Source organism: Eleutherodactylus coqui, chromosome 6, assembly GCF_035609145.1.
Source record: "Eleutherodactylus coqui strain aEleCoq1 chromosome 6, aEleCoq1.hap1, whole genome shotgun sequence".
In the NCBI taxonomy this organism is placed as follows: Eukaryota; Metazoa; Chordata; class Amphibia; order Anura; family Eleutherodactylidae; genus Eleutherodactylus; species Eleutherodactylus coqui.
Window position 1 is genome coordinate 221,313,267 of NC_089842.1, and position 26,628 is coordinate 221,339,894.

At 49.1% G+C, this 26,628-nt stretch overlaps 1 protein-coding gene across 2 annotated transcripts in view; it reads left to right on the top strand.

Annotated features, from left to right (window-relative positions):
• Window positions 1-4,023: 4,023 nt before the first annotated feature.
• The window catches only part of LOC136633274 (V-type proton ATPase catalytic subunit A-like), a 48,905-nt gene continuing 26,300 nt past the window's right edge, over window positions 4,024-26,628 (top strand). The window contains exons 1-3 of one of the 2 annotated variants that reach the window (XM_066608880.1): window positions 4,024-4,124; window positions 14,828-14,919; window positions 18,946-19,074. In XM_066608880.1, the coding sequence (XP_066464977.1) occupies window positions 14,838-14,919; window positions 18,946-19,074 (211 nt within the window). In that variant the 5' untranslated portion in view covers window positions 4,024-4,124; window positions 14,828-14,837. Of the gene's footprint in view, window positions 4,125-9,160; window positions 9,187-14,827; window positions 14,920-18,945; window positions 19,075-26,628 lie in introns of those variants that run through there. The other variant, XM_066608879.1, reaches the window with a different exon arrangement.

Below are 26,628 nucleotides of genomic sequence, written 5' to 3' on the forward strand. Positions count from 1 at the left end.
AGTTTACTTTATTATGGATGCACATTTGAAAAACTTTTGTATTTTTTTAACCATTTAGGAGACATACAAATTAAAGGGGTTGTCTCGTGGCAGCAAGTGGGGGTATACACTTCTGTATGGCCATATTAATGCACTTTGTAATATACATCGTGCATTAATTATGAGCCATACAGAAGTTATTCACTTACCTGCTCCGTTGCTGGCGTCCTCGTCTCCATGGCGCCGACTAACGCTGTCTTCTCCTTCCATTTAGACGCGCTTGCGCTGTGCGGTTTTCTGCTGTGTTCAATGGAGCCGCTCCGGCGTCCTTGCGCCGTTGAGGTCTTCTGCGCATGCGCAGACCAGCTCTCCGGCGCGAGCACGCTGCAGCGGCTCCATTGAACACAGCAGAAGACCGCACAGCGCAAGCGCGTCTAAATGGAAGAAGACAGCGTTAGTCGGCGCCATGGAGACGAGGACGCCAGCAACGGAGCAGGTAAGTGAATAACTTCTGTATGGCTCATATTTAATGCATGATGTATATTACAAAGTGCATTAATATGGCCATACAGAAGTGTATACCCCCACTTGCTGCCACGAGACAACCGCTTTAACATTACTTTTCAGCATTTTGAGGAACACTTTGTTTTCCTACACCAAGCCAAGATTGGAAAGGCCCATGAGTGTCAGAATAATAGATACCCCCACAAATGACCCTATATTAAAAACTACACCCCTTAATGTATTCACTGAGGGGTGTCATGAGTATTTTGACTCCATAGTTTTTTTTCAGGAACTAATTCAATTTAGAGGAGAAAAAGTAAAATTTCATATTTTTGCAAATAGGTCATTTTAAAGACATATTTTTTTCCTATAGTTTACATGAAAATGAGGATTTACACCCCAAAATGGATCCCCCTGTTTGTCCTGTGTTCAGAAATATACCCATTGTGGCCCTAATCTTATATCTGAGTGCACAACGGGGGCCCAAAATGAAAGGAGTAGTCAGTGTCTTTCAGAACAGAAATTTAGCTTGAAGTCCTTTTAGGCCCCATTGCCCACTTGTAGAGTTCTTGAGCGGCCAAAACCATAGAGAACCCCCACAAATGACCCCATTTTGAAAACTAGACTCCTTAACGATTTTATTTAGGAGTGTACAGCGTATTTTGATCCCACAGTTTTTGAATGAATTCAAGCAAAGCAAAAGAAAAAAATTGGGATTTTCGTTTTTTTGGCAATTCTGTCATTTTAAAAACTGCTTTTTTGTACAGCACACATATGAAGGAAGACTTGCACCCCAAAATGGATACCCCTGTTTGTGCTGTTTTCAGAAACATACCTATTGTGGCCCTAATATTATGTCCGCATGCACAACGGGGCCCAAAATGAAAGGAATAGTCGGTGGCTTTTAGAACATAAAGTTTGCTTGAAGGCCTTTTATGCCCCATAGCCCACTTGTAGAGCTCTTGAGCGTCCAAAACTATAGAAAACCCCCACAGATTATCCCATTTTGAAAACTAGACCCCTTAATGCGTTCATCTAGGGGTGTACTGTGTATTTTAACCCTACAATTTTTGAATAGATCTAAGCAAAGCAGTAGGAAAAAATTACGATTTTCATTTTTTGGGCAATTGCGTCAATTTAAAAACAGTTTTTTTTGTACAGCACACATATAAATAAAGACTTTCACCCCAAAATGGATACCCCTGTTTGTCCCGTATTCAGAAACATACCCATTGTGGCCCTAATCTGCTTACAGGACACATGGCTAGGCCTATAATGGAAGGAGCACCTGTTGGATTTCAGGGTACAACTAAATAAATTACAGGCCCCATCGCCCACTTATAGAGCCATTGAGCGGGCAAAACGATAAGAAACCCCCCAAATGACTCCATTTTGAAAACTAGACCCCTTAACAAATTCATCTAGGGGTGTACTGCGTATTTTGACCCCACAGTATTTGAATGAATCTAAGCAAAGCAGAAAAAAATTACGATTTTCATTTTTTTTGGCAATTTTTTAAATTTAATGAAGACCTTCACCCCAAAATGGATACCCCCGTTTGTCCCGTGTTCAGAAACATACCCATTGTGGCCCTAATTTACTTACAGGACCCATGGCAAGGCCTATAAAGGAGGGAATGCCAGCTGGATTGCAGGGCACAACTGAATAAATTCCAGGCCTCATTGCTCACTTGTACGGAATAAAAATTGACTCCCTAAAAATATCCCCCCCCCCCCCTCCGCGCCCTTTTCGGCGTTCACCAAATCTTAGATAAAAGTAATAATGTGTGGTATTTCCAAAGACAGGGGTAATTATGGAGGCCGGTTGGAATGGGCCCATGGGGCCATAAAACCGGGTATCCCCCCTCCTCTCATGCTTTTTGGGGGTCATTTCTTGACCTCAGTGGAGGGTATGGGGTGTAAAAAGTGGCGCTCCGTGAGTCTTCGTAAGCTTGCGGAGGTTCAGCGGTCTCACACAGAAGGCGCGTAATGTACTGCGCATAACTGCGTACTCACACAGGCGTTCATGCACAGTACACCTTTTTTTTGTTTGTATTTCCCGCACCGTCACTTAGCGATGACACGGGTACCCGCAGCCCGTACACAACGTAGTTGCGTATGGGCGTCGGGTATTTCCACGACCATGGAGCACAATGGGCTCTATATCACGGATATCCGCAGTAAAATAAACCTGCTGCGTTCTCTTTTCTGCGAGTGAATTACGCAATTCCAACCCACTAATTTGAGCGGAATTGTGTAATCCAATACGATTGATCTGTGTATTACCGCGGATGAGACGCATGCGGAATCCGTAATTCCTATCCGGTCATGTGAGACTGACCTATGTTAGATCGCTACTTTTTTTTTCGTGACCGGGGACCGCTCAACGAGGCCACCCGTCACTGCTCCAGGCTCTCGGCGACCGTTGGTCGCTAAGACCAAGGAGATTTTACATTTCCTGGGCTCCCCGACTCTTGCACATGTGTCCGGCATTTTGCCGGCAATCGCATGTGCAGAATTCGGGAAGGTTCACGAAGGAGGACTGGGTCGGGGTTCAAATACGGAGGCCTCCGGTAAAAAGTTTCATCTCCTCTCACCGATCGCATCGGTGAGGGGAGATGAAACTTCAAATTTTTTTTTTTACTTTTACGTGACCGCCATTATCCATTGGATAACGGCGAACACATGACCAGGAACCGCTCACCGCGTCCCCCCGTGAAATCTCCGGGCTCTTGGCTCAGTTTTGTAGCAAGGAGCAGGGAGAATTTAAATTATCCTGGCAATCTACAGCTTTTGCGCATTCGTCCACCATTTTGGCGACGGGCGTGTGCGTAGAAGCTGGGGTAAGGTCCGCGGATAAATCCGGGGGCCTTATGTTTGTACTTTCATCCTCCCTCACGGATATGATCCGTGAGGGGAGATAAAACGTAAGCTTTTCAAACTTTTTTCAAACTTTTTTTTTGCCTTGGCTCAGACTGTACATGTCTCTGTGGAGAAGATTTTGGTAGAGTCACTGTGACACGTGCCATCTCTTCCCCTGCCATCTCCTCAGTGTCGTGCCTCGTGCCTTGGTTGCTGCATGACACGACACAGGTGGCGAAGCCGCTCAAAAACCCACGGTGTAAGGCCGTGGGTTTTGAAGCTGCATTTCTCCTGCGGAAATCTTACGTATTTCCGTACGGTCATTCCGTGAGATCTCTACGAGATTTCAGTCCTTTGTGAACCCTGCCACAGGGGTTGGGAAAAGGAGTTACAAGGGCTAGGAGATGAAAGGTTATCACCAGAGCATGACTCTGCAATACCCAGGTCAAGAGATTATCGACAGACCCGAGGAAAACTTGAGGATCCACCAACAAGTATCTACTGCTTGTGACCTGTGTCTTGGGAGAAATAACCAGAGAGCTGACGGGGGCACTTACTTTTTGTACTCACTGCACAAATAAAAAAGAGGCTCAGGTGGCACCAGTTTATGAACACAAACAAAGTTGTTTACAGTCAACTCCAACAGTTGTGATCACCATCAGCATGGCACAGGACAGGCCAGATAGCACCGGTCTGCACCATCACTCACTCCATCTCCACGCAACACATAAGAAGGGCAGACAAGAGACTAACTCACAGGGTCACACGAGGAAGACTAAGGTGAGATGTTACACTGCCCACCATTCTGTAGATGTGGACACTGCATGTTACCGTGCAGTATGTGTGTGTGTATATATATATATATATATATATATATATATATATCCCACATGTATGCGGTATATATATAAGAAGTGTTACTGTGCAGTGTGTGTGTATATATATATATATATATATATATATATCCCACATGTATGCGGTATATATATAAGAAGTGTTAACTGTGCAGTGTGTGTGTGTGTATATATATATATATATATATATATATATATATATATATATATATATATATACACACACATGGTACCACTACTTTCGTCCTTTATATATGTGTGTAAATTATATATATACACTGCACAGTAACACTTCTTCTATCCTTTATGTATGTGAGTATTATATATATATATATATATATGTGTGTGTGTGTATATATATATGAGAAGTGTTACAGTGCAGTGTATATGTGTATATGTATATAAATATAAAGCACGGTAACACTTCTTCTGTCCTTTATGTATGTATAGTATATATGTATATTCACACAGACATACACGCTGCACGGTACTACCTCTACTTCTCCTGTTCTGTATATACAGTAGATATAGAAATTCTACACACCCGTTAAAATGTCATGTTTTTGTAAAGTTTAAAAAATCTTGGGGTGAAGAGATTTGAAAAAAATACAACAAACTAAGATAATGTGGTTGCATAAACATACGCACACTAAAACTAATTCTTGTTGATGTACCTTTGACACTATGACCGCATTCAGTCTTTTTGGGTCGGTGTCTATCAGCATGGCACATCTTACTCAGCAATCTTTGTACACTTTTCCTTCCAGAAGCTCCAAATCTATCAGATTGTGGGGGCATCTCATGTGTAGCGCCCTCTTCTGGTCACCCTCAGGTCTGCAATGGGATTCAGGTTTGAGGTGGCTGGGCCATTCCAAAACTGTGATCTTCTTCTGGTAAATCTTGGTGATTTGGAGGTCTGCTTTAGATTGTTGTCTGCTGAAAGGTGAAATTCTTCTTCATCTTCAGCTGTTTAGCCGAGGTCTGAAGATTTTGGGCCAGAACGGACTGATATTTGGAACTGTTCACAATTCCCTCCACCTTAACTAAAGCCCCAGTTCCAGCAGCAGATTTTAGTTTTGTCTTTCAATTGAATTGTACAAATAATGGATCACATTGAAGGTGTAAACTTTTTATATCCACTGCATACTATATACATACATATATAAAAGCACAAGACAATGTCTCCCGTCCTGTATGTGCATGTATATATATATATATATATATATATATATATATATATATATATATGTGTATGTATATATATATATATATATACGCATAGACACATACACTCATTGCCAAAATACTCTAGCACCTAGGGGTTATTAGAGTCAAATAACACTTTCTCTGTGTGATTGTTACTCTTATATATGTGACTACAATATCAGAGCAAAAGGAGAATTTATTGTGGAGAACTGACCCCTTCTAGTGAGGCTCTAGTACCCTGTTGTACCTCTGTAGTGCCCCCTCCATAATTGTCATACGTGTTGTGTCTTTTATATGGATGCGCTGTGCAGGGTGTCTTGTCTGCTGTTGTGTGTATTGCACATTTGCAGCATGTGAGAGGTTAATGTCTGAAAGTGGCTGGGATATGTCTGGAAATGTATCAATATCTGTCTAGTCATGTGATGTCTGTACCCTATAAGTGAGTGATTAGGGTGAGGCTCAGGGGTTCCTGATCTTCAATCGTCCCTTGGTCGCCGTGGGGTGTTGCAAGCTCTTCTTTTGGCATCACGAACAGGATCAACTCCTCGGTGCCGCATCTGTCTACCTGCATTACTGTAGAGGTACTAAAGAAAATTCTTCTGGCGAGTCCGGAGCAGAAAGTAAGCAAAATCTCTGTGTCAAGTTTTCCCGCTGTGTTTACAGTTTTACAGGAAGTTTCTTCTCACATGGCAATTGCAAGAAAGTAGTACGTTGAGAGAGAGAATGTGCTGATCTTGTTGAACCATGTGCAATTACTGGACTTTGCTGCAGAGCCCCACATGAGTCTCAACATGGCTACTCAAAATGGCGCCTAGTCACCCTGTCTTCTTCCTTCTTCCCCCCAAGAAGTTCCCGCCTTGGCTGAGCGCAAAGCAAAGGGGAGGACTACCCCCAGACAAGACGTTTGGTGCGTTACCCAAGACTGACCCCAGGAGGCGGAGACTACAAAAAGAAAGGAGCCTCTAGACCTCTACACTCAGAATGCCTTCAACCAGCCAGCTGCCAGGATGCATCCCTATGCAGAGAGCTGAGACTACGCCCAGTTCAAGATGCACCGACTGCAGCTCCCTCAAGGCATCCCCAATATTACTGGGGGGAGAATCCACAGCTTCTACCTCTGCTGCAACTGGGACTCCCCTACATCTCCTCCACCAGAGAGACCCGCAGGAGAAGCAAAAGCCGGCACAGCTGTAAGGCCTGCCCGCCCCATGTGTACTTTCCAGGTTCCAGAGGCCATCGTCCAGGCGGACTATCCACCGTGGATCCTCATCCACTGCAACAACCACTGTAAAGGACTGTCTGCCGGAGCTCCTAAAACTGTTTGTTCTCGAGTTTGAGGATCAAAACTTTTTCTTCTTCTTTATGGGAGTATGTCCTGTCCTGCCAAACATTCCTCTGTGATAGCCACTTCGTGGACCTGCTACGTCACCCATCTCCATCAAGGAAACGTCTTCCTCGGAGGAGGACTCAATGCTGACATCACTTTCCACTGTCAGCTACACAGTGTCTGACTCCCTCAATGAATGTGATGGGAAAGTACGCAGCAGCTCTCAGGCCAACTCATCGGGAAGTTCCATGATTGAAGTCTCCACCAGAGAGAACGTGCCAACGCCGATCACTATCATGGATTCTGAGAGTGAGGATTCTCAGCTTAGCCTGATCCAGCCATGTAACCATTTCATGTTTTAAAAGAAAAGGACGCTTTACATAAGAGACGTTTGTTGTCCCCAGTTAAATCCCTTTAAAGGGGTTGTCCCGCTGCAGCAAGTGGGTCTATACACTTCTGTATGGCCATATTAATGCACTTTGTAATGTACATTGTGCATTAATTATGAGCCATACAGAAGTTATCAAAAGTTTTTTACTTACCTGCTCCGTTGCTGGCGTCCTCGTTCCCATGGAGCCGACTAATTTTCGGCCTCTAATGGCCAAATTAGCCGCGCTTGCGCAGTCCGGGTCTTCTGCTGTCTTCAATGGGGCCGCTTGTGCAGAATGCCGGCTCCGTGTAGCTCCGCCCCGTCACGTGCCGATTCCAGCCAATCAGGAGGCTGGAATCGGCAATGGACCGCACAGAAGCCCTGCGGTCCACAGAGAGAGAGGATCCCGGCGGCCATCTTCAGCAGGTGAGTATGAAGACGCCGGACCGCCGGGATTCGGGTAAGTACTACCCGGTTTGTTTTTTTAACCCCTGCATCGGGGTTGTCTCGCGCCGAACGGGGGGGGGGTTTAAAAAAAAACAAAAACCCGTTTCGGCGCGGGACAACCTCTTTAAGGCCCATTTACACTGAACGATTATCGCTAGAAATTCGCTAATCGGCGATCGTTTTAGTGATAATCGGTGCGTGTAAATGGGCGCGGGGCACCCACATTTCGGGCACTTTTTGCTGAGCATTAAAATCAAGCTCACTTGATTTTAAGGATCACTTTTATCAGTCGTTCTCCACAGGGGAAGTGCTGATAGTGAAGGCTTCATTTACATACATAATTGGTATTTAAGTAACTTAGAAGCTACTTGAATACCAATTATTTTTTATGCAAAATAATCACTCAAAGCTGTTGCTCAAACTGTCAATTGAGCGATCTTTGAGCGATTATCTGCTCGTGTAAATGGGCCTTTAAAGTAATCTTATTGGCAAAGTAAAATTGTTTAGCTTAAAAAGGTAAAAAGCTCCTGTTTGAATGAAAGCGTGTGAATGGCAGTCATGATATATGTGTTTGACTAGAGGTTCTTTGTTCCCCACGTTACGTCTTTAGTGCCAGTGTCTGTCCACGGTCCTAGTCTGTCTCAGTAGGCGGGGCATCCTTTTCACCTTATCCCTTTAGTCCCAGACAGGGGGGTATTGACTTAAGCTACCACCCTTCATGGAGTCTTGTCCTTTTTTCAGAGAAAGTTAAGGTCATTCCACTTGTCTCTCATCTTTCCAACAAGTTGTCCTTCTTTATTTTGAAGTGTTGTATTCTCTTTTGTCAGAGGAAGTGGTGTTCATTCCACTTGCCTTATATAGTTTCTCTTTGGGGAGACGAATAATGTATGTGCCCCATAGTTATACTAGTGTATCCTGAATTCAGTTCAGCCTAGTAGAATCTTCTCATGGTAAGGCCAAACCATTTTCATAAACACTGTTATAACAATGCTTTACCCAGAAAGTGACATTCATAGGGTGGTCTCAGAACACTAGAATGGGTTAATCTTTTATATAAGTAACTGGAGGGTAGGAGCTGTGTTTACAAGTTTCGCCTTGCACACTCTGTGACTGTGTAGAGTTCCTAAAGGTGAACTGGAGTAGTACACTGAGATATTTCTTCTCTGGATATTACACTCTGCTTTAGAGGTGCCAGGGTCAGCTTATTTTAAGTAGGTGGGAATTTTAGTGGATCGAAACACCTATTTCTGGCTCCTCCAAAATTATCATACGTGTCATGTCTTTTATGTGGATGCGCTTTACAGGGTGTCTTGTTTGCTGTTGTGTGTCTTGTACAGCTGCAGCATGTGAGAGGTTAATGTCTGAAAGTGGCTGGGATATGTCTGGAAATATCTGTCTAGTCATGTGTTGTCTGTACTCTATAAATATGAGTGATTGGGGTGTGGTTCAGGGGTTCCTGATCTTCAATGGTTGAGACAGGAGTGAGAATGCCAGCCACATGGGGGTACCTTCACCCTCATGTGGTGAAGTGATGGAAGAGGAGGAAAGGTATCCTGACGTCTTCCATGCCAGGAGTCACCTCTGATGAGAGAGAGAAGTGAGAAGTCCGCCATGCAGGGCTGTCTACATGAATTCAGAGTGAGTGTTTCCTTCCCCCGTCCTCCTCCAGAGTGTTCCCTGTCCAGAAGCGGAGCACTACAGATAACTGAGACTGCAGGCCCAATATCATACTGTGTTATCCTCCCTGACCTAATACTAGCAACTTGTCTTCCCTGCATGTGCGAGTAAGCTGTATTCTACTGAATATTCTACAGTAAAGTTTCCAGTCACTGCCCATACCAGTGTTTGAGGACTTTCTTTATTTACCTGACGGATAATCTACAGTGAGAAAGGAACGGTGGTGGCACGTGTGACAACTTCACGTCCACAACACTTATACAGGTAACCGAAGTGCCCAGTGTTACCTGGAAGAGGCCTAGCGGTGCCTTGACTGAGGTTCCGTGTGTCGCTCCAGGGAGGAGTCTGGTAGAGCCACCGTGACAAGTGCCAACTCTACCCCGCCAGCTCCTCAGCATGGGCCTCATGTCCTGGTGACCGTGGGACACTACACCGTCTCTAGCTTGGATACAAGATGTGATACGGGTGGACATGGAGGCTCTTGCACCCTGTTGTACCACCTCTAACTTGGATACACAATGTGATACATGCAGACATGGAGGCTCTAGTACCCTGTTGTATCACCTCTAGCTTGGATACAAGATGTGATATGGATGGGCATGGAGGCTCTAGTACCCTGTTGTACCGCCTCTAGCTTGGATACAAGATGCGATATGGACTGGCATTACGGGTCTGGTTCCCTGTTGTACTGCCTCTAGCTTGTATACAAGATGTGATACGGGCGGGCATGGAGGCTCTAGTACCCTGTTGTACTGCCTCTAGCTGGTAGACAAAATGTGATACAGGCGGGTATGGAGGTTCTAGTATCCGGTTCGGCCACCTTTAGCTTGAACACCAGATTTGATATGGGCGGCCATGGAGGCTCTAGTTATACCCTGTTATACAATCTCTAGCTTAGATACAAGATATGATATGGATGGGCATGGAGACATACAGGTTCCATATGGTATCCTGCAGCATATTGCTCCATATTTGCTCTAACTGAGCCTCTAGATCGTGTAAACTCATAGGCTGTGGAAGTTGGCGTTCCTGATAGTCTCATACATGTTCTATTGGCGATAAATCTGATGACTTGGCACGGAAGTGTGACAATGTTGTGGGGGCTCCTGTGAACCCCTTGTGTGTGCGGCCGAGCATTATCCTGCTGCCTCTTGGAAGCCGTCATGAGAGGAACACATGTGGCTGCAGGATGTCCTGAATATATTGAGCTGTCATTATCCTTCCTACCGCTACAAGGGGTAACCGACTGTCGTGTGCGATGACCCCTCAGACCATCACACCAGCATGGGGCAGGATTGAGGTCCTCACCCCGAGGTTTCCAGATGCGAACACTGTGATCATCAGCACCCAAACTAAACCTGGATTCATTTCTGAAGACAACCTGGTTCCACTCTGTAGCGTCCAGTTTCATCATTCCCAACATCACTGCAGATGGAGGACACGTCGGGTGTCAGAGACTGTACATGTAATGGGTGGCAGTGAGACCAAATGTCCTTCAGCCAGGCAATGGCTCCAACAGACACAGGGGTGTAACGATGGCGCCCCCTATCTCTGGATGGCGGACAATGAAACAGTTGGAGTTGCTGGTTCTTGTCGGACGATCAGACGCTCCTCTCTACTGGTGGTCTGTAGGGGGCATCCTGAGCCCGGTCACCTTGTGTGCCCCCATCCATTGGTCCCAACACCTCCTAACAGTCTGGACAAAACAGCCCAGTGGGGGACAATTCAACGATATGACCATTCAGCTTCTCAGCTTCCTGGCAGGTCCCTAATTGGGGGCTGCAGGAATAGGGGCGTGGTTTGACATGATGGATGCCATACCCATTGCAATATGCCGTGGAGACATGTGTAAGTCCTTTCTCGAACTTGTAAGTCATCATTGTGTATTCATTACAGCTGCTAACATTTAAGCCTGGACCAATCATATGTTGTATGTTTGTGGCTGTGTACAATGCTGTAATTATGGGTGTTGTTTTTAGTTGTCTATTTAACAGGGGCTTATTGCCCTAGTACTGCATGCTTGATAAAGACCTAGTATGTGAGGTCGAAACGTCACAGTCTTTTTATGCTTATATACTGGGGAATAAAAGAAGATTTTTTCAAGTAAAGTTATCCAGTGTGCTGGTCCTCCTTCTGAAATTTTCCTGCCTGGTGTGAGGATCTACAAGTCCGGATCCATTGGTGAGGAACGTGCACCAAGAGTTTATCCACTTTCATTCACTAAAAGGCTGTGCTGCTTTCCACCTCTTCTGATCCATCCAGCTTCTCACATCCCAATAATACGCCCCTCTCAGACTCTGGTAACTGGGTGAAATCTCTTCTCTGCGTCGTAGAGTCGTCTAGTGGTCAACAAGCTCTACACAAGTGGAAGAAGAGGTCACTACACACAAGGAGCCTCCGAAAGCCTTTTGTAGGCCAAGGTGGAAACCACTTTTAGGGCCTCCGGAGACAAGACCATTCATATAATCCCACCACAACTCTTATCATTAGAGATCTGTCTGAGATGAAACTGCAGAACGGGTTTTACAGCAGAGTGACACCTTCTTCTGGGGCGGGGTTGTTTTTGACAATGAGGGTATATTTTATATATGCACACTGCAGAGTGACACTTCTAATGCGGATGTGTCACAGACAGGCTGGGTTGTGGTTAAGTGTGTTACATGTGTATTAGACCCCACAGCAAGGTCCCTTGTGCTTGTCCCTTGTGACCTGTTGTGGAGGGCCCCTGGGGGTCTGTTCAGCTGGTGGGGGTGTCACAGGCAGCTGGAACAAGTCTCATCTGTCCACACCCAAAACAAACATCCTGCTGAGCCAGCTCCATATTTACAGTCAGCAGCACTGTCCCCATGATCCCATGCACAATGTCACCTGACACCACATAACCTGGTGACATCCAGCTGCGCTGTCCCCACGGACCCCTCTTAACGTGGCACCACATAACCAGGTGACATCCAGCAGCGCTGTCCCCACGGACCCCTCTTAACGTGGCACCACATAACCAGGTGACATCCAGCAGCGCTGTCCCCACGCACCCCTCTTAACGTGGCACCACATAACCAGGTGACATCCAGCAGTGCTGTCCCCACGCACCCCATTGAACGTGACACCACATAACCAGGTCATATAGATTACGAGATCTGCTGCTCAAGACCTGTTCCCATGGCCAACAACCTAATGTATGGAGAGCTTTCATGCTCCCGAAAGTGCAGAGCTCCCCACTGAAACGTATTGGAGCTGTTCTGCCACCAAGACCGTTCTGTATAGTACAACAGTGACCAGGACAACAGACACCACTGATCTGCTATTGATATCCTCTCCTGAGGATAGGTTATCTGTATTTAATCCAAAGAAAAAGGTGTCTGTGGTTAATTAGGTAAGTTGGGGTTTGAAGAGGTGGCTGCAGCGGAAACGACTTCGTTATACCCGCGTCAAGCTCCTATATGGTCCATCTAATCTGTTACATAGTGAATGCCTGTCCCCCAGGAGTGTTCAGATGGTGTCCAGCATAACCCCTCTCTGCCCTCCCCATGAAGACAACACTGTGACCACACTGTGATCAGTGGCTGCTGGCGTCCCCTCATCTCTGTGTTCAGTTTGCAGGTTGACAGAGTGAAGGCTGCTGCTCCACCAATCAGCGCGGGCACCGCAGAGAAGAGGAAGGAGCATCACTCCCCTCCTTCCCTCCGATGCTTGTAGTTCTGCTTGATGCTCCCCTCCCAGAAATATAGCAGTTTTGCTATAAAGTCTGGAAACTTTTTCTTTTGCCCCTTCTTCTGATGATGCCCCTGGAAGTAGCCACCCTAGGCACTGCACCTCAAGAACTTAGTGGCTAATACAGGTCTGCTCCCTGCGCCTACATAGAAATGTCCACCAGCTGAGCGCTAGAGTAGATTTCTGGTAGAATTCACACTAATGTTTGAGTAAAGGGAGACCACACACCATCCAAACCACACCTCTGTCAACAAGCCATGCCTTTTAGGGGAAGTGCTGTGGGCAGGTATACATGACAAAAAGTCACAAAATGTTTTCACAACCTAGTCTTGTGCAAAAATCTGACTTTTGTGCCTGTTTTGACTTGATACAACTCCCCCTCAGGCCACTCTCACACACACCGCTTTGTACCGCGATTAGCACAGTGTTCTGACCGCCCCGCTAACTGCGGTACAACATTGATTTCAATAGGGATTCTAAGACCTGTGCGCAAACGTGACGCTTGTAACGCTGCTATTTTCGAGCACTGCCCTATTTTCCAGCGTTTTTGAGTTTTTTAACACACACCATCACACATCATAATATGCGTTAAAAAGGTGTGCGTTAAAAAGCGCTGTCAAACGCTGTGACGTGCGTTCAAAAACGCAGCTCGAAAGCACGCTAAAATGCTACGGGTCCGAGCGGCGTTTAACTGAACGCATGTGTGAGAGTGGCCTCAACGTGTTAAACACAATAAAGTGTAAGTGGACTCTTTAAATAGTTTTTGTAGTATTAAGAGTAAGATTAAAATTTTCTGAAGCCGTCAATTAGGACCCATTTACACGCAATGATTAGCGCTCAAAATTCGTTCATACGATGGCATATGAGCGATAATCATTGTGTGTAAATGCTACCATCGTTTACTCTTAGGCTAAACGATGTATTTAAGATGAGCTGGAAATCCATTGTTCAGCCAGAGAGTAGATAACACAGAGTGTAGATAATACATTGTATTCAGCTGACAGCCGCATGCAAGCAGCTTATGGAGGCTCTTTTACATGCAAATGAAGCTGATAAAGTGCTTATAGTTATTAGTGCCCATTAGTACTTTATGCAAAATGATCGCTGAAACTGTCAATCTTTCAATCATTTGAAAGATTGTCTTTGCATGTAAATGCGCCTTAAGTTACAGTGAGCCAGGTGAGGTATTTTTTATACTCGCCAGATTCCGCGATCCAATGGTGTCCTCCTCTAAAGATCGCACAGGTACTGTAAATTCGACTCTTTTTTTTATTAGTGTCGTGTGCACAATCTCCCATAGGCTTGTATAGGAGAGCACGCTCAGGACTCTTAAAAGAAACTTCACTGGGTGACGGTACTGCATAAAAAAATACTGACTCCCTGTCACATCCCCTAACAGCACCAGAACTTAGTTAACAAGAAGTTCCCTTTAAGTGTTAATTAAAATTTGCTACATCTGTATATGACACATAACAACATCTGATTTGAACACATATATGGATATCAGTATACATATGGAATCTGTAGACTTATATTAGTCAGCTGAGTTGTAGTGGAATAGGGGCACTTTACTGTGCGATACGGTACTAGTACATACTGGTAAGGGGTAACACGATGGAACGGTGGTCGACGCTGTTGTTTTGCAGTGCTGAGGTCCAGAGTTCCAACAAAGAACAATATCTGCATAGAGTTTGGTTTCCTCTCCCCAGAATCATTCTATTAGGTGAATGGAGACTGTGAGCTCCCATGGGGCCCTATATGTATGTGCTGTATAAACACTAGGTAAATTAAAGAAGAATTGAGTACTTTGCTGTGCCCTGAAGTATTAGAGCATTGGGTGGGGACTATTGTCACCTCTGAAGTGCAGTTTCCTGATAATTCTCTTTTACAGCTCAACAAGGATGGACTTTTCCAAGCTGCTGAGGCTCAGTGACATGGAGCAGGAGAGCATGCTGGGCTTTGTTCATGGCGTCTCTGGGCCAGGTAACTACCCACTACTTGTAATGAGTATCAGAGAGAGACTCTACAAATCGTTCCCTTGGGAAGAATCTGACTTTTAATTGTCCTTCTCGAAATCACATCTAAGCTGAGGCCATTTCCTAAAAAACCTGCTGTCTGTTGACTTTCGATCCTTTTCAGTCACCTCTCTAACCTCAAGGCTTTCTGCCCCCACCAGACTCCTCTGCTCCCTTCCGAACCCCTCTGCTGCCCTCCAGACTACTCTGCTCCCCTCTGAGCCCTCCAAACTCATCTACTTCCCTCTAGGCCCCTCTGCTCCCCTCCAGGCCCTTCCAGACTCCTCCACTCCCCTCCAGACTCCTCCTTACCTCTCTAGACTCCTCTCCTCACCTCCAGGCTCCTCTGACCCCTCCAGACTTCTCTGCTCCCCCCAGACCTTTCTAACCACCTACAAACTCCTCTGCTCACTTTCCTGCAATCCTCTGATCCCTCCAAACTCCTCTGCTTTCCTCTAGGTTCCTCTGCTCCCCTCCAAACCCCATCTGCTCCCACCAGACTCCTTTGTTCCCCTCTGCCCCCCTCCAGACTCCTCTATTGTCTTCTGCTCCCGTCTGAGCCCTCCAGACTCCTCTAACTGCTTCAGGCCCCTCTGACCCCTCCACACTCCTCTGCTCCCCTCCAGACTTCATTGCTCTTCTCTGATCCCTCCAAACTCTTCTGCTTGCCTCTGCTCCCCTCCAGACTTTTCTGCTGCTCCCTGATGCCTACAGACTCCTCTGCTCCCTTCCAGGTCCATCTGACTCCTTCAGACTCCTCCACTCCCCTCCAAACTCCTCTGCATCCTTCTGCCCCACCCAGACTCCTCTGTACCCCGGGCCCCTCTGACACGCCTCTGCTCCCCTCTAGACTCCTCTGCTCCCCGTGAAATTCATCTGCTCCCCTCCAGGCCTCTCTACTCCCCTCTCATGCCTCTAAGACCCCTCTGTTCCCTCTGATGCCTCCGAGACCCCTCTGCGCCACTCTGACCCTTCCAGACCCCTCTGCGCCACTCTGACCCTTCCAGACCCCTCTGCGCCACTCTGACCCTTCCAGACCCCTCTGCGCCACTCTGACCCTTCCAGACCCCTCTGCGCCACTCTGACCCTTCCAGACCCCTCTGCGCCACTCTGACCCTTCCAGACCCCTCTGTTCCACTCTGACCCTTCCAGACCCCTCTGTTCCACTCTGACCCTTCCAGACCCCTCTGCTCCACTCTGACCCTTCCAGACCCCTCTGCTCCACTCTGACCCTTCCAGACCCCTCTGCTCCACTCTGACCCTTCCAGACCCCTCTGCTCCACTCTGACCCTTCCAGACCCCTCTGCTCCACTCTGACCCTTCCAGACCCCTCTGCTCCACTCTGACCCTTCCAGACCTCTCTACTCTCCTCTGAGCCTTCCAGACTCCTCTGCTATCGTCTGACCCATCCACACTCCTCTGCACTCCCCAGGCATTTCTGACCTCTCCCCACTCCTCTGCTCACCTCCAGAATCCTCTGCTCCTTTCCAGACCCCTCCAGCTCCCCACTGACCCCTCCAGACTCGTCCAAACTCCTCTGCTTCCCTCTGACCCCTCCAGACTCCTCTGCTTTCCTTTGATCCCTCAAAACCTCCCTGCTCCCCTCCAGATCCTTCCAGACTCCTCTGTTCCGACCAGACTCTTCTGCTTCCATCTGACCCCTCCAGATTCCTTTGCTGCACTACTGACTCCTATGCTCCCCATGGACCCTCGAGACTCCTCTGCTTTATTCCAGACTCCTGATCCCATCTGGCCAGTCCAGACTCTACTGCTGCCTTCCAGGCCTCTTTGCTGTCCTCCAGAGTCTACAGCTCCCCTCGAACCCCTCCAGACTCTTCTGCTACCCTCTGACCCCTCCAGACTCTTCTGCTACCCTCTGACCCCTCTACCCCATCCAGGCCTTTCTGACCCCTCCAGACTCCTATGCCCCCATCCAGGCCTTTCTGATCCCTGCAGGCTGCTCTTCTCCTATCCAAGCTCCTCTGACCCCTCCACACTCCTCTACTCCACTCTGACCGCTACAGACTCCTCTTACCCTTTCACACCCCTCTGACCACTACAGGTCCCTCTGACCCCTCCAGGCTGTTCTGCTCCCCTTCAGACTCATATGTTCCCTTCCAGAAAGATCTGCTCTATTCAGACCCCTTCGACCCTTCCAGACTCCTGCTACTCCCCTTCAGGGCTCTCTGGACCTTCCAGAGTCCTCTGCTCCCCTCTTACCCCTTTAGACTTCTCTGCTTCTCTCTGACCCCTCCAGACTTTTCTGCACTCGCCAGGCCTCTCTGACCCCATCAGACTCCTCTTCTTCCCTCCAGGCCCCTTTGAACCCTTCAGACTCCTCTGCTCTTTTACAGGCCCCTTTAATCCCTTCAGACTCCTTTGCTGCTCTCTGACCCCTCCAAACTCCTCTGCTCCTCGCCAGATCCCACTGACCCTTTCAGACTCTTCTTCTCTCCTCCAGGCCTTATTGATCCCTTCGGACTCCTTTGATGCCCTCTAGGCCCCTCTGCTCCTTTCTGACTCTTCCAGAGTCCTCTGCTCCCTTCTTAACCCTCTCCTTTGCTCCCCTTCAGGCCCCTCTGACCCTTCCAGAGTCCTCTGCTCCCCTCTAAGCCCCCTAAACATCTCTGCTCCCCTCTGACACCTCCAGACTCCTCTGCTCCTCGCCAGGCCCCTCTCATCCAGCAACACCAAGACAACCGTAGAAACCTAGGTTTCTCAAATCTGCATCATGTCCAGTAACTCCATCTCTTCTACTCCACAGGCCAAACGTTCTTACTCCAGGACTCACAATCTCATAAAAGTCACTACTCTAGAGGTCGTCACATACCACAATACTTTCTCTATATCCATTGGTGTTGCTTACACATACATCATTAATCAACAATTATACTACATTACTGTCTACAAAGGGTTAAACATCAATATTTGAAAATAACACTGAACCCATAACCCCAAGGAATCGTTAATCCCTCCCCGTCTCGAACCATAACTCAGTCCCACACAACAGGTCAGCTCTTTAATTGTCACAGTTCCATGCGTCCTACGATAGAACCTACCATAGGCCTTGAAGAAACTAAATACAGTCCCAAATGGTGTGTACCCCTAATGTTGGGGGCCGCACTTACGTACTGTTGGTGGGAGGTATAACCTCGACCACATGTCATTTCATCTGGCCCCATGCTGTCCTGTTTCAGCCCCTTCTCATCAAGGCCATTTTAGTCCTCCAGGCTGTTCCCCAGGAGGGGACAGTGTGGTACCAACAGACAACGGCCGCCTCCACTTTGAATCTCCTGACTCCCTCCTCCTGAGTCTGTTTCACACTGAGCTGTGACGCAGCTTTAACATCTTCTATAATGCTTGGAAGGTTAGAGGACCTGGGGGGGGGGGGGGGGGGGGCACACTTCCTACACCACTTCTCCAGCACTTTTGAGCACTACCCCCTCTTCCCACCACATCCATGGCATTTGGCTGCTCCTCGTTCCCCTCACAGACACATCTCAGACGAGGGAAGTCAGAGCTTAAGGACGGCTGCACGCGACCGGGTTTGAATTGCGGAACCCGCGATCCTCTCCCGTGTGGACAACCCGCAGTATTACTCACCAAGTCAAACCAATTGAGCATCTGCATGTCCACTCACACCATCGGACAGCGACTGCGATTTTCCACTCGCAGAGGAAAAAATCGCAGCATGCTCCATTTTCACATGGGCTTCGCATGGACCGCTTTCATAGAAATCAATGGAAAACGTCCGATCAGCGGCCCTTCCGTAATTAACATTGCAGAAAGGCCGCGGGACCCTTGTCATCGCCTAGCGCTGGCACGGAATAGATAAACATTAAAAAAAATATATGTTCAGTGCATGTCCGATGGCTCTCTGTCCGGACCATCCGCCGTACAAGAAATGACAGGTATATCTACCACAGAGGGGAGCATTCCCATTTCATATACTAGTCCTATACTAACCTTATCTCTTCTATTCTGTCTCCAACAGTGGTTACTGCAGCGCAGATGGCAGGGGCGGCCATGTACGAGTTGGTGCGTGTGGGTCACTCTGAGCTCGTGGGTGAGATTATCCGCCTGGAGGGGGACTTGGCCACAATTCAGGTGTATGAGGAGACCTGTATCCTTTCCAGAGTGGTTATATGTATTTTGGGCATTGCCACCACACAGATGTCTCTGTGTGGATCAGCCAGACACTTGACCACCTGTAGAACACATGGTAGGACCACCGAACGTTTCACTCCAGCAACGGTGGTCGCACGCAGTCTGAGAGTAACATAAGTTTTGTCCAATAACTTGTTGGCAACTAGCAGATGAATGCATGTTCCTCGCGTATTTTCATTGACAGGCCTGCTTTTAAGCGAGTACCTCAGGCGGCATCCTTCACTACTTGTCCAGGGATCACCACCTGCCGCAGTGCCTCAAGGTGCATGGCAGGCTTGAACTCTCCAACATAGGACATCCCACTGCTGTAGTACGGAGAGGATCTCTTGACTAACATGGGACGTTTCTTCCTTTCCGGGTTTTTCTTGTTGGCCAACCCAATTCATGCTCTGAGACGGACCCAGGTTCACATGCTGGACCTCACCCCATTCAGCATTCATTTTTCCTAATACTGCCATTGGTGGTCGAACAGACTGGGCTGCCACTGTAGAAGGAACTACTTTTGGTTTCCCTGATGGGGTTACATTTCTTTCAAACAGGTGCAGCCAATCTAAATCACGTCTCAAGGAGAACATATATGTGATTCTGTCGGTCAATAGTAAAAATGTTGGTAAAGGCACGACTTTCTTAGAGAAGCACAAGACCTCAGGGGATTAGTCCAACTCCTCTGTTTTACTGAACCATCATGAATGAACGTGCTTCGAGGCTGTGGTGCCCCTTCCTCAGTATTTGCTGGGGACACACATCCAGAGGTATGGGCAGTGCTTGGGCATGTGCCCTGTTAACAGAGAAGAGCAGCACTGAGCCGATCTGTGTTTAAGTCACTACCCGTGTGCACACGTCAGCCTTTTCCTGAGGGCCCACCTCACTTACACAATTCCAGCGTGTCCGGCACCGGGTGACGGGTCTTTGGACATCTGTTGGGGTACCCCAATTCTCAGAGCTGTAGGACAAGCGTATCTTTTGTAGAAGTCTCTCTAGCTATAGTCCTTGTAGCTTTGTTCTCTCAGCGTTTTTTAAATGCAGATGTCAATGGGACATTGCAAAGAAATCGTAAGTTTGTGCTTGTAGCTCTCTGTGATCTGAAGACCTGCAGATCTGCCCTCTGACCTCTGCAGCCAATGGAAAGTCACATATGACATTCTAAAGAGAAATACTCAAACTGCAGTAATGTATGATGGCCAGTAGAGGCCGCCCTTATACCATCCAGATTACATAAGTATAGGAAGCATAACAGAGCTCATTACACCACAAGCAGTGATTAGGGGTTTATGGGTAAAGGCTTGGGGGCGGGGTTCACCAGTAGAGCAAACTGTGAGAAACCAAGTAATCTTGTAGATATGAGACTAAGGTGCCTGGATCCCTGGATCTAAGTGGGGAGTAGGGGCGTGGTCAGGGGCGGGGCTTATCACCACCTATGATTTTACCTCTGTTATCATAAAAAGTGCAGCAACAGTTCGAAAAAGACAGGGAGCAAATTTAGCAGCATTCATGCATCTAAAAGAGTCAAAATCCGTACCACACACACCGCTACCCCTCAGTGCCCACACACACCGCTACCCCTCAGTGCCCACACACACCGCTACCCCTCAGTGCCCACACACACCGCTACCCCTCAGTGCCCACACACACCGCTACCCCTCAGTGCCCACACACACCGCTACCCCTCAGTGCCCACACACACCGCTACCCCTCAGTGCCCACACACACCCCACTACCCCTCAGTGCCCACACACACCCCACTACCCCTCAGTGCCCAAACACACCACTACCCCTCAGTGCCCACACACACCGCTACCCCTCAGTGCCCACACACACCGCTACCCCTCAGTGCCCACACACACCACTACCCCTCAGTGCCCACACACACCGCTACCCCTCAGTGCCCACACACACCATTACCCCTCAGTGCCCACACACACCGCTACCCCTCAGTGCCCACACACACCGCTACCCCTCAGTGCCCACACACACCACTACCCCTCAGTGCCCACACACACCGCTACCCCTCAGTGCCCACACACACCGCTACCCCTCAGTGCCCACACACACCGCTACCCCTCAGTGCCCACACACACCGCTACCCCTCAGTGCCCACACACACCCCACTACCCCTCAGTGCCCACACACACCCCACTACCCCTCAGTGCCCAAACACACCACTACCCCTCAGTGCCCACACACACCGCTACCCCTCAGTGCCCACACACACCGCTACCCCTCAGTGCCCACACACACCACTACCCCTCAGTGCCCACACACACCGCTACCCCTCAGTGCCCACACACACCATTACCCCTCAGTGCCCACACACACCGCTACCCCTCAGTGCCCACACACACCGCTACCCCTCAGTGCCCACACACACCACTACCCCTCAGTGCCCACACACACCGCTACCCCTCAGTGCCCACACACACCGCTACCCCTCAGTGCCCACACACACCGCTACCCCTCAGTGCCCACACACACCCCACTACCCCTCAGTGCCCACACACACCCCACTACCCCTCAGTGCCCAAACACACCACTACCCCTCAGTGCCCACACACACCGCTACCCCTCAGTGCCCACACACACCGCTACCCCTCAGTGCCCACACACACCACTACCCCTCAGTGCCCACACACACCGCTACCCCTCAGTGCCCACACACACCATTACCCCTCAGTGCCCACACACACCGCTACCCCTCAGTGCCCACACACACCACTACCCCTCAGTGCCAACACACACCGCTACCCCTCAGTGCCCACACACACCGCTACCCCTCAGTGCCCACACACACCATTACCCCTCAGTGCCAACACACACCGCTACCCCTCAGTGCCCACACACACCATTACCCCTCAGTGCCCACACACACCACTACCCCTCAGTGCCAACACACACCGCTACCCCTCAGTGCCCACACACACCATTACCCCTCAGTGCCCACACACACCACTACCCCTCAGTGCCAACACACACCGCTACCCCTCAGTGCCCACACACACCATTACCCCTCAGTGCCCACACACACCGCTACCCCTCAGTGCCCACACACACCACTACCCCTCAGTGCCAACACACACCGCTACCCCTCAGTGCCCACACACACCGCTACCCCTCAGTGCCCACACACACCACTACCCCTCAGTGCCCACACATACCATTACCCCTCAGTGCCCACACACACCACTACCCCTCAGTGCCCACACACACAGCTACCCCTCAGTGCCACACATACCGCTACTTAACCCCTCAGTGCCCACCCACACACCGCTACTTAACCCCTTAGTGCCAACACACACCACTACTTAACCCCTCAGTGCCCACCCACACACCGCTACTTAACCCCTTAGTGCCAACACACACCACTACTTAACCCCTCAGTGCCCCCACACACCGCTACTTAAACCCTCAGTGACCACACACACCACTACCCGTCAGTGCCCACACACACCACTAATTAACCCCTCAGTGCCCACACACACCACTACTTAACCCCTCAGTGCCCCCACACACCGCTACTTAACCCCTCAGTGCCCACACACACCACTACTTTACCCCTCAGTGACCACACACTACTACTTAACCCCTTAATGCCCCCCCCCACACACCACTACTTAACCCCTCAGTGCCCACACACACTACTACTTAACCCCTCAGTGACCACACACTACTACTTAACCCCTTAATGCCCCCCCCCCCCACACACACACACAAACACCACTATAACCCTTTAGTGCCCCCCCCCCACACCACTACTTAACCCCTTAGTGTCCACCCACACACCGCTACTTAACCCCTCAGTGCCCACCCACACACCGCTACTTAACCCCTTAGTGCCAACACACACCACTACTTAACCCCTCAGTGCCCACACACACACACCACTACTTAACCCCTCAGTGCCCACACACACACCGCTACTTAACCCCTCAGTGCCCACACACACACCGCTACTTAACCCCTCAGTGCCCACACACACACCGCTACTTAACCCCTCAGTGCCCCCACACACACACACACCACTACTTAACCCCTCAGTGCCCCCACACACACCACTACTTAACCCCTCAGTGCCCACCCACACCACTACTTAACCCCTCAGTGCCCACCCACACCACTACTTAACCCCTCAGTGCCCACCCACACCACTACTTAACCCCTCAGTGCCCACACACACCGCTACTTAACCCCTCAGTGCCCACACACACCGCTACTTAACCCCTCAGTGCCCACACCCACCACTACTTAACCCCTCAGTGCCCACACACACCGCTACTTAACCCCTCAGTGTCCACACACACCGCTACTTAATCCCTCAGTGCCCACACACACCGCTACTTAACCCCTCAGTGCCCACACACACACCACTACTTAACCCCTCAGTGCCCACACACACACCACTACTTAACCCCTCAGTGCCCACACACACCACTACTTAACCCTTCAGTGCCCACACACGCACCACTACTTAACCCCTCAGTGCCCACACACGCACCACTACTTAACCCCTCAGTGCCCACACACACCGCTACTTAACCCCTCAGTGCCCACACACACCGCGACTTAACCCCTCAGTGCCCACACACACACCACTACTTAACCCCTCAGTGCCCACACACACACCACTACTTAACCCCTCAGTGCCCACACACACCGCTACTTAACCCCTCAGTGTCCACACACACCGCTACTTAACCCCTCAGTGCCCACACACACCGCTACTTAACCCCTCAGTGCCCACACACCACCGCTACTTAACCCCTCAGTGCCCACACACACCACTACTTAACCCCTCAGTGCCCACACACACCACTACTTAACCCCTCAGTGCCCACACACACAACTACTTAACCCCTCAGTGACCACACACACCACTGCTTAACCCCTCAGTCCCCACACACCACTGCTTAACCCCTCAGTGCCCACACACACCACTGCTTAACCCCTCAGTGCCCACACACACCACTACTTAACCCCTCAGTGCCCACACACACACCACTACTTAACCCCTCAGTGCCCACACACACACCACTACTTAACCCCTCAGTGCCCACACACACCACTACTTAACCCCTCAGTGCCCACACACACACCACTACTTAACCCCTCAGTGCCCACACGCACACCACTACTTAACCCCTCAGTGCCCACACGCACACCACAACTTAACCCCTTAGTGCCGACACATACCACTATTTAACCCCTCAATGCCCACACACACCATGACTTATCCCCTTAGTGACCACACACCACTACTTAACCCCTTAATGCTTCCCCCACACCACTACTTAACCCCTTTGTGACCACACATACCAGTACTTAACCTCATAGTGTCTACACATTACACTTCTTAACCCCCTTATGACCACACACAACACTCATAACCCCTTAGTGACCACACATACCACGATTTAACCCCTTAGTGCCCACCCACACACCTCTACTTAACCCCTTAGTGACCACACACACACCACTACTTAACCCCTCAGTGCCCACACACACACCACTACTTAACCCCTCAGTGCCCACACGCACACCACTACTTAACCCCTCAGTGCCCACACGCACACCACAACTTAACCCCTTAGTGCCGACACATACCACTATTTAACCCCTTAATGCCCACCCACACACCGCTACTTAACCCCTTAGTGCCCACCTCGAACCGCTACTTAAGCCCTTAGTGCCCACCTACACCACTACATAACCCCTCAATGCCCACACACACCATGACTTATCCCCTTAGTGACCACACACCACTACTTAACCCCTTAATGCTTCCCCCACACACGCACACCACTACCTAACCCCTTAGTGCCCCCCCCACACCACTATTCAACCCATTAGTGACCACACACACCACTACTTAACCCCTCAGTGCCCACACACACCACTACTTAACCCCTTAGTGACCACTCACACCACTACTTAACCCCTTAGTGACCACTCACACCACTACTTAACCCCTTAGTGTCCACCCACACACCATGACTTAACCCCTTAGTGACCACACACACACACCACTACTTAACCCTTAGTGTCCACCCACACACCATGACTTAACCCCTTAGTGACCACACACACACCACTACTTAACCCCTTAGTACCCCCCACACACCACTACTTAACCCCTTAGTACCCTCCCACGCACCACTACTTAACCCCTTTGTGACCACACATACCAGTACTTAACCTCACAGTGTCCACACATTACACTTCTTAACCCCCTTAATGACCACATACACCACTACTTAACCCCTTAGTGACCACACATACAACGATTTAACCCCTTAGTGCCCACCCACACACCTCTACTTAACCTCTTAGTGCCCACACATTCCACTACTTAACCCCTTAGTGGGCACATATTCCACTATTTAACCTCCACACATTGCTTCTTAACCACTTAGTGCCAACACACCACTACTTAACCCCTTAGTGGCCACACATTCCACTACTTAACCCCTTAGTACCCACACACCGCTACCCAAACCCTTAGTGCCCACCCACTCACCACTACTTAAGCCTTAGTGTCCACACACGACTAATTTACCTCTTAGTGACCACACACACACCACTACCTAACCCCTAAGGGCCCACACATACCTATTTAACCCCTTAGTGCCCACCCACATACCGCTACTTAACCCCTTAGTGCCCACACTCCTCACCACTACTTAACTCCTTAATGCCCACACACCACTACTAAACCCCTTAGTGCCCACAATTCCACTACTTAACCCCTTAGTGCCCACCCACTCACCACTACTTTACCCCTTAGGGACCAAACACACCTATGGTACTTAATCCCTTAGTGCCCGCCCACTCAAACCACTATGTAACCCCTTAGTGACCACACATTCCACTACTTAACCCCTTAGTGTCCACCTACACACCATGACCTAACCCCTTAGTGACCACACACACCACTACTTAACCCCTTAGTACCCACACACGTACCACTACTTAACCCCTCAGTGCCCACCCACACCACTACTTAACCCCTTTGTGACCACACACAACACTATTCAACCCCTTATTGACGACACACACCACAACTTAACTCGTTAGTAACCCCACACACTATTCAACCCCTTAGTGACCACACACCACTACTTAACCCCTTAGTAACCACACGCCACTACTTAACCCCTTAGTAACCACACACGCCACTATTCAACCCCTTAGTGACCACTCACACCACTAGTTAACTCCTTAGTGTCTACCCGCACGCCACTACTTAACCCCTACTTAACCCCCTTAGTGTCTACCCACACACCACAACTTAACCCCTTAGTGACCACGCACAACCCTCACTACTTACCCCTTAGTACCCACACACGTACCAGCACTTAACCCCTTAATGCCCCCCCACACCACTACTTAACCCCTTTGTGACCACACACACCACTATTCAACCCATTAGTGACCACACACACACCACTACTTAACCCCTTAGTAACCACACACAGTATTCAACACCTTAGTGACCACACATACCACTACTTCACCCTAC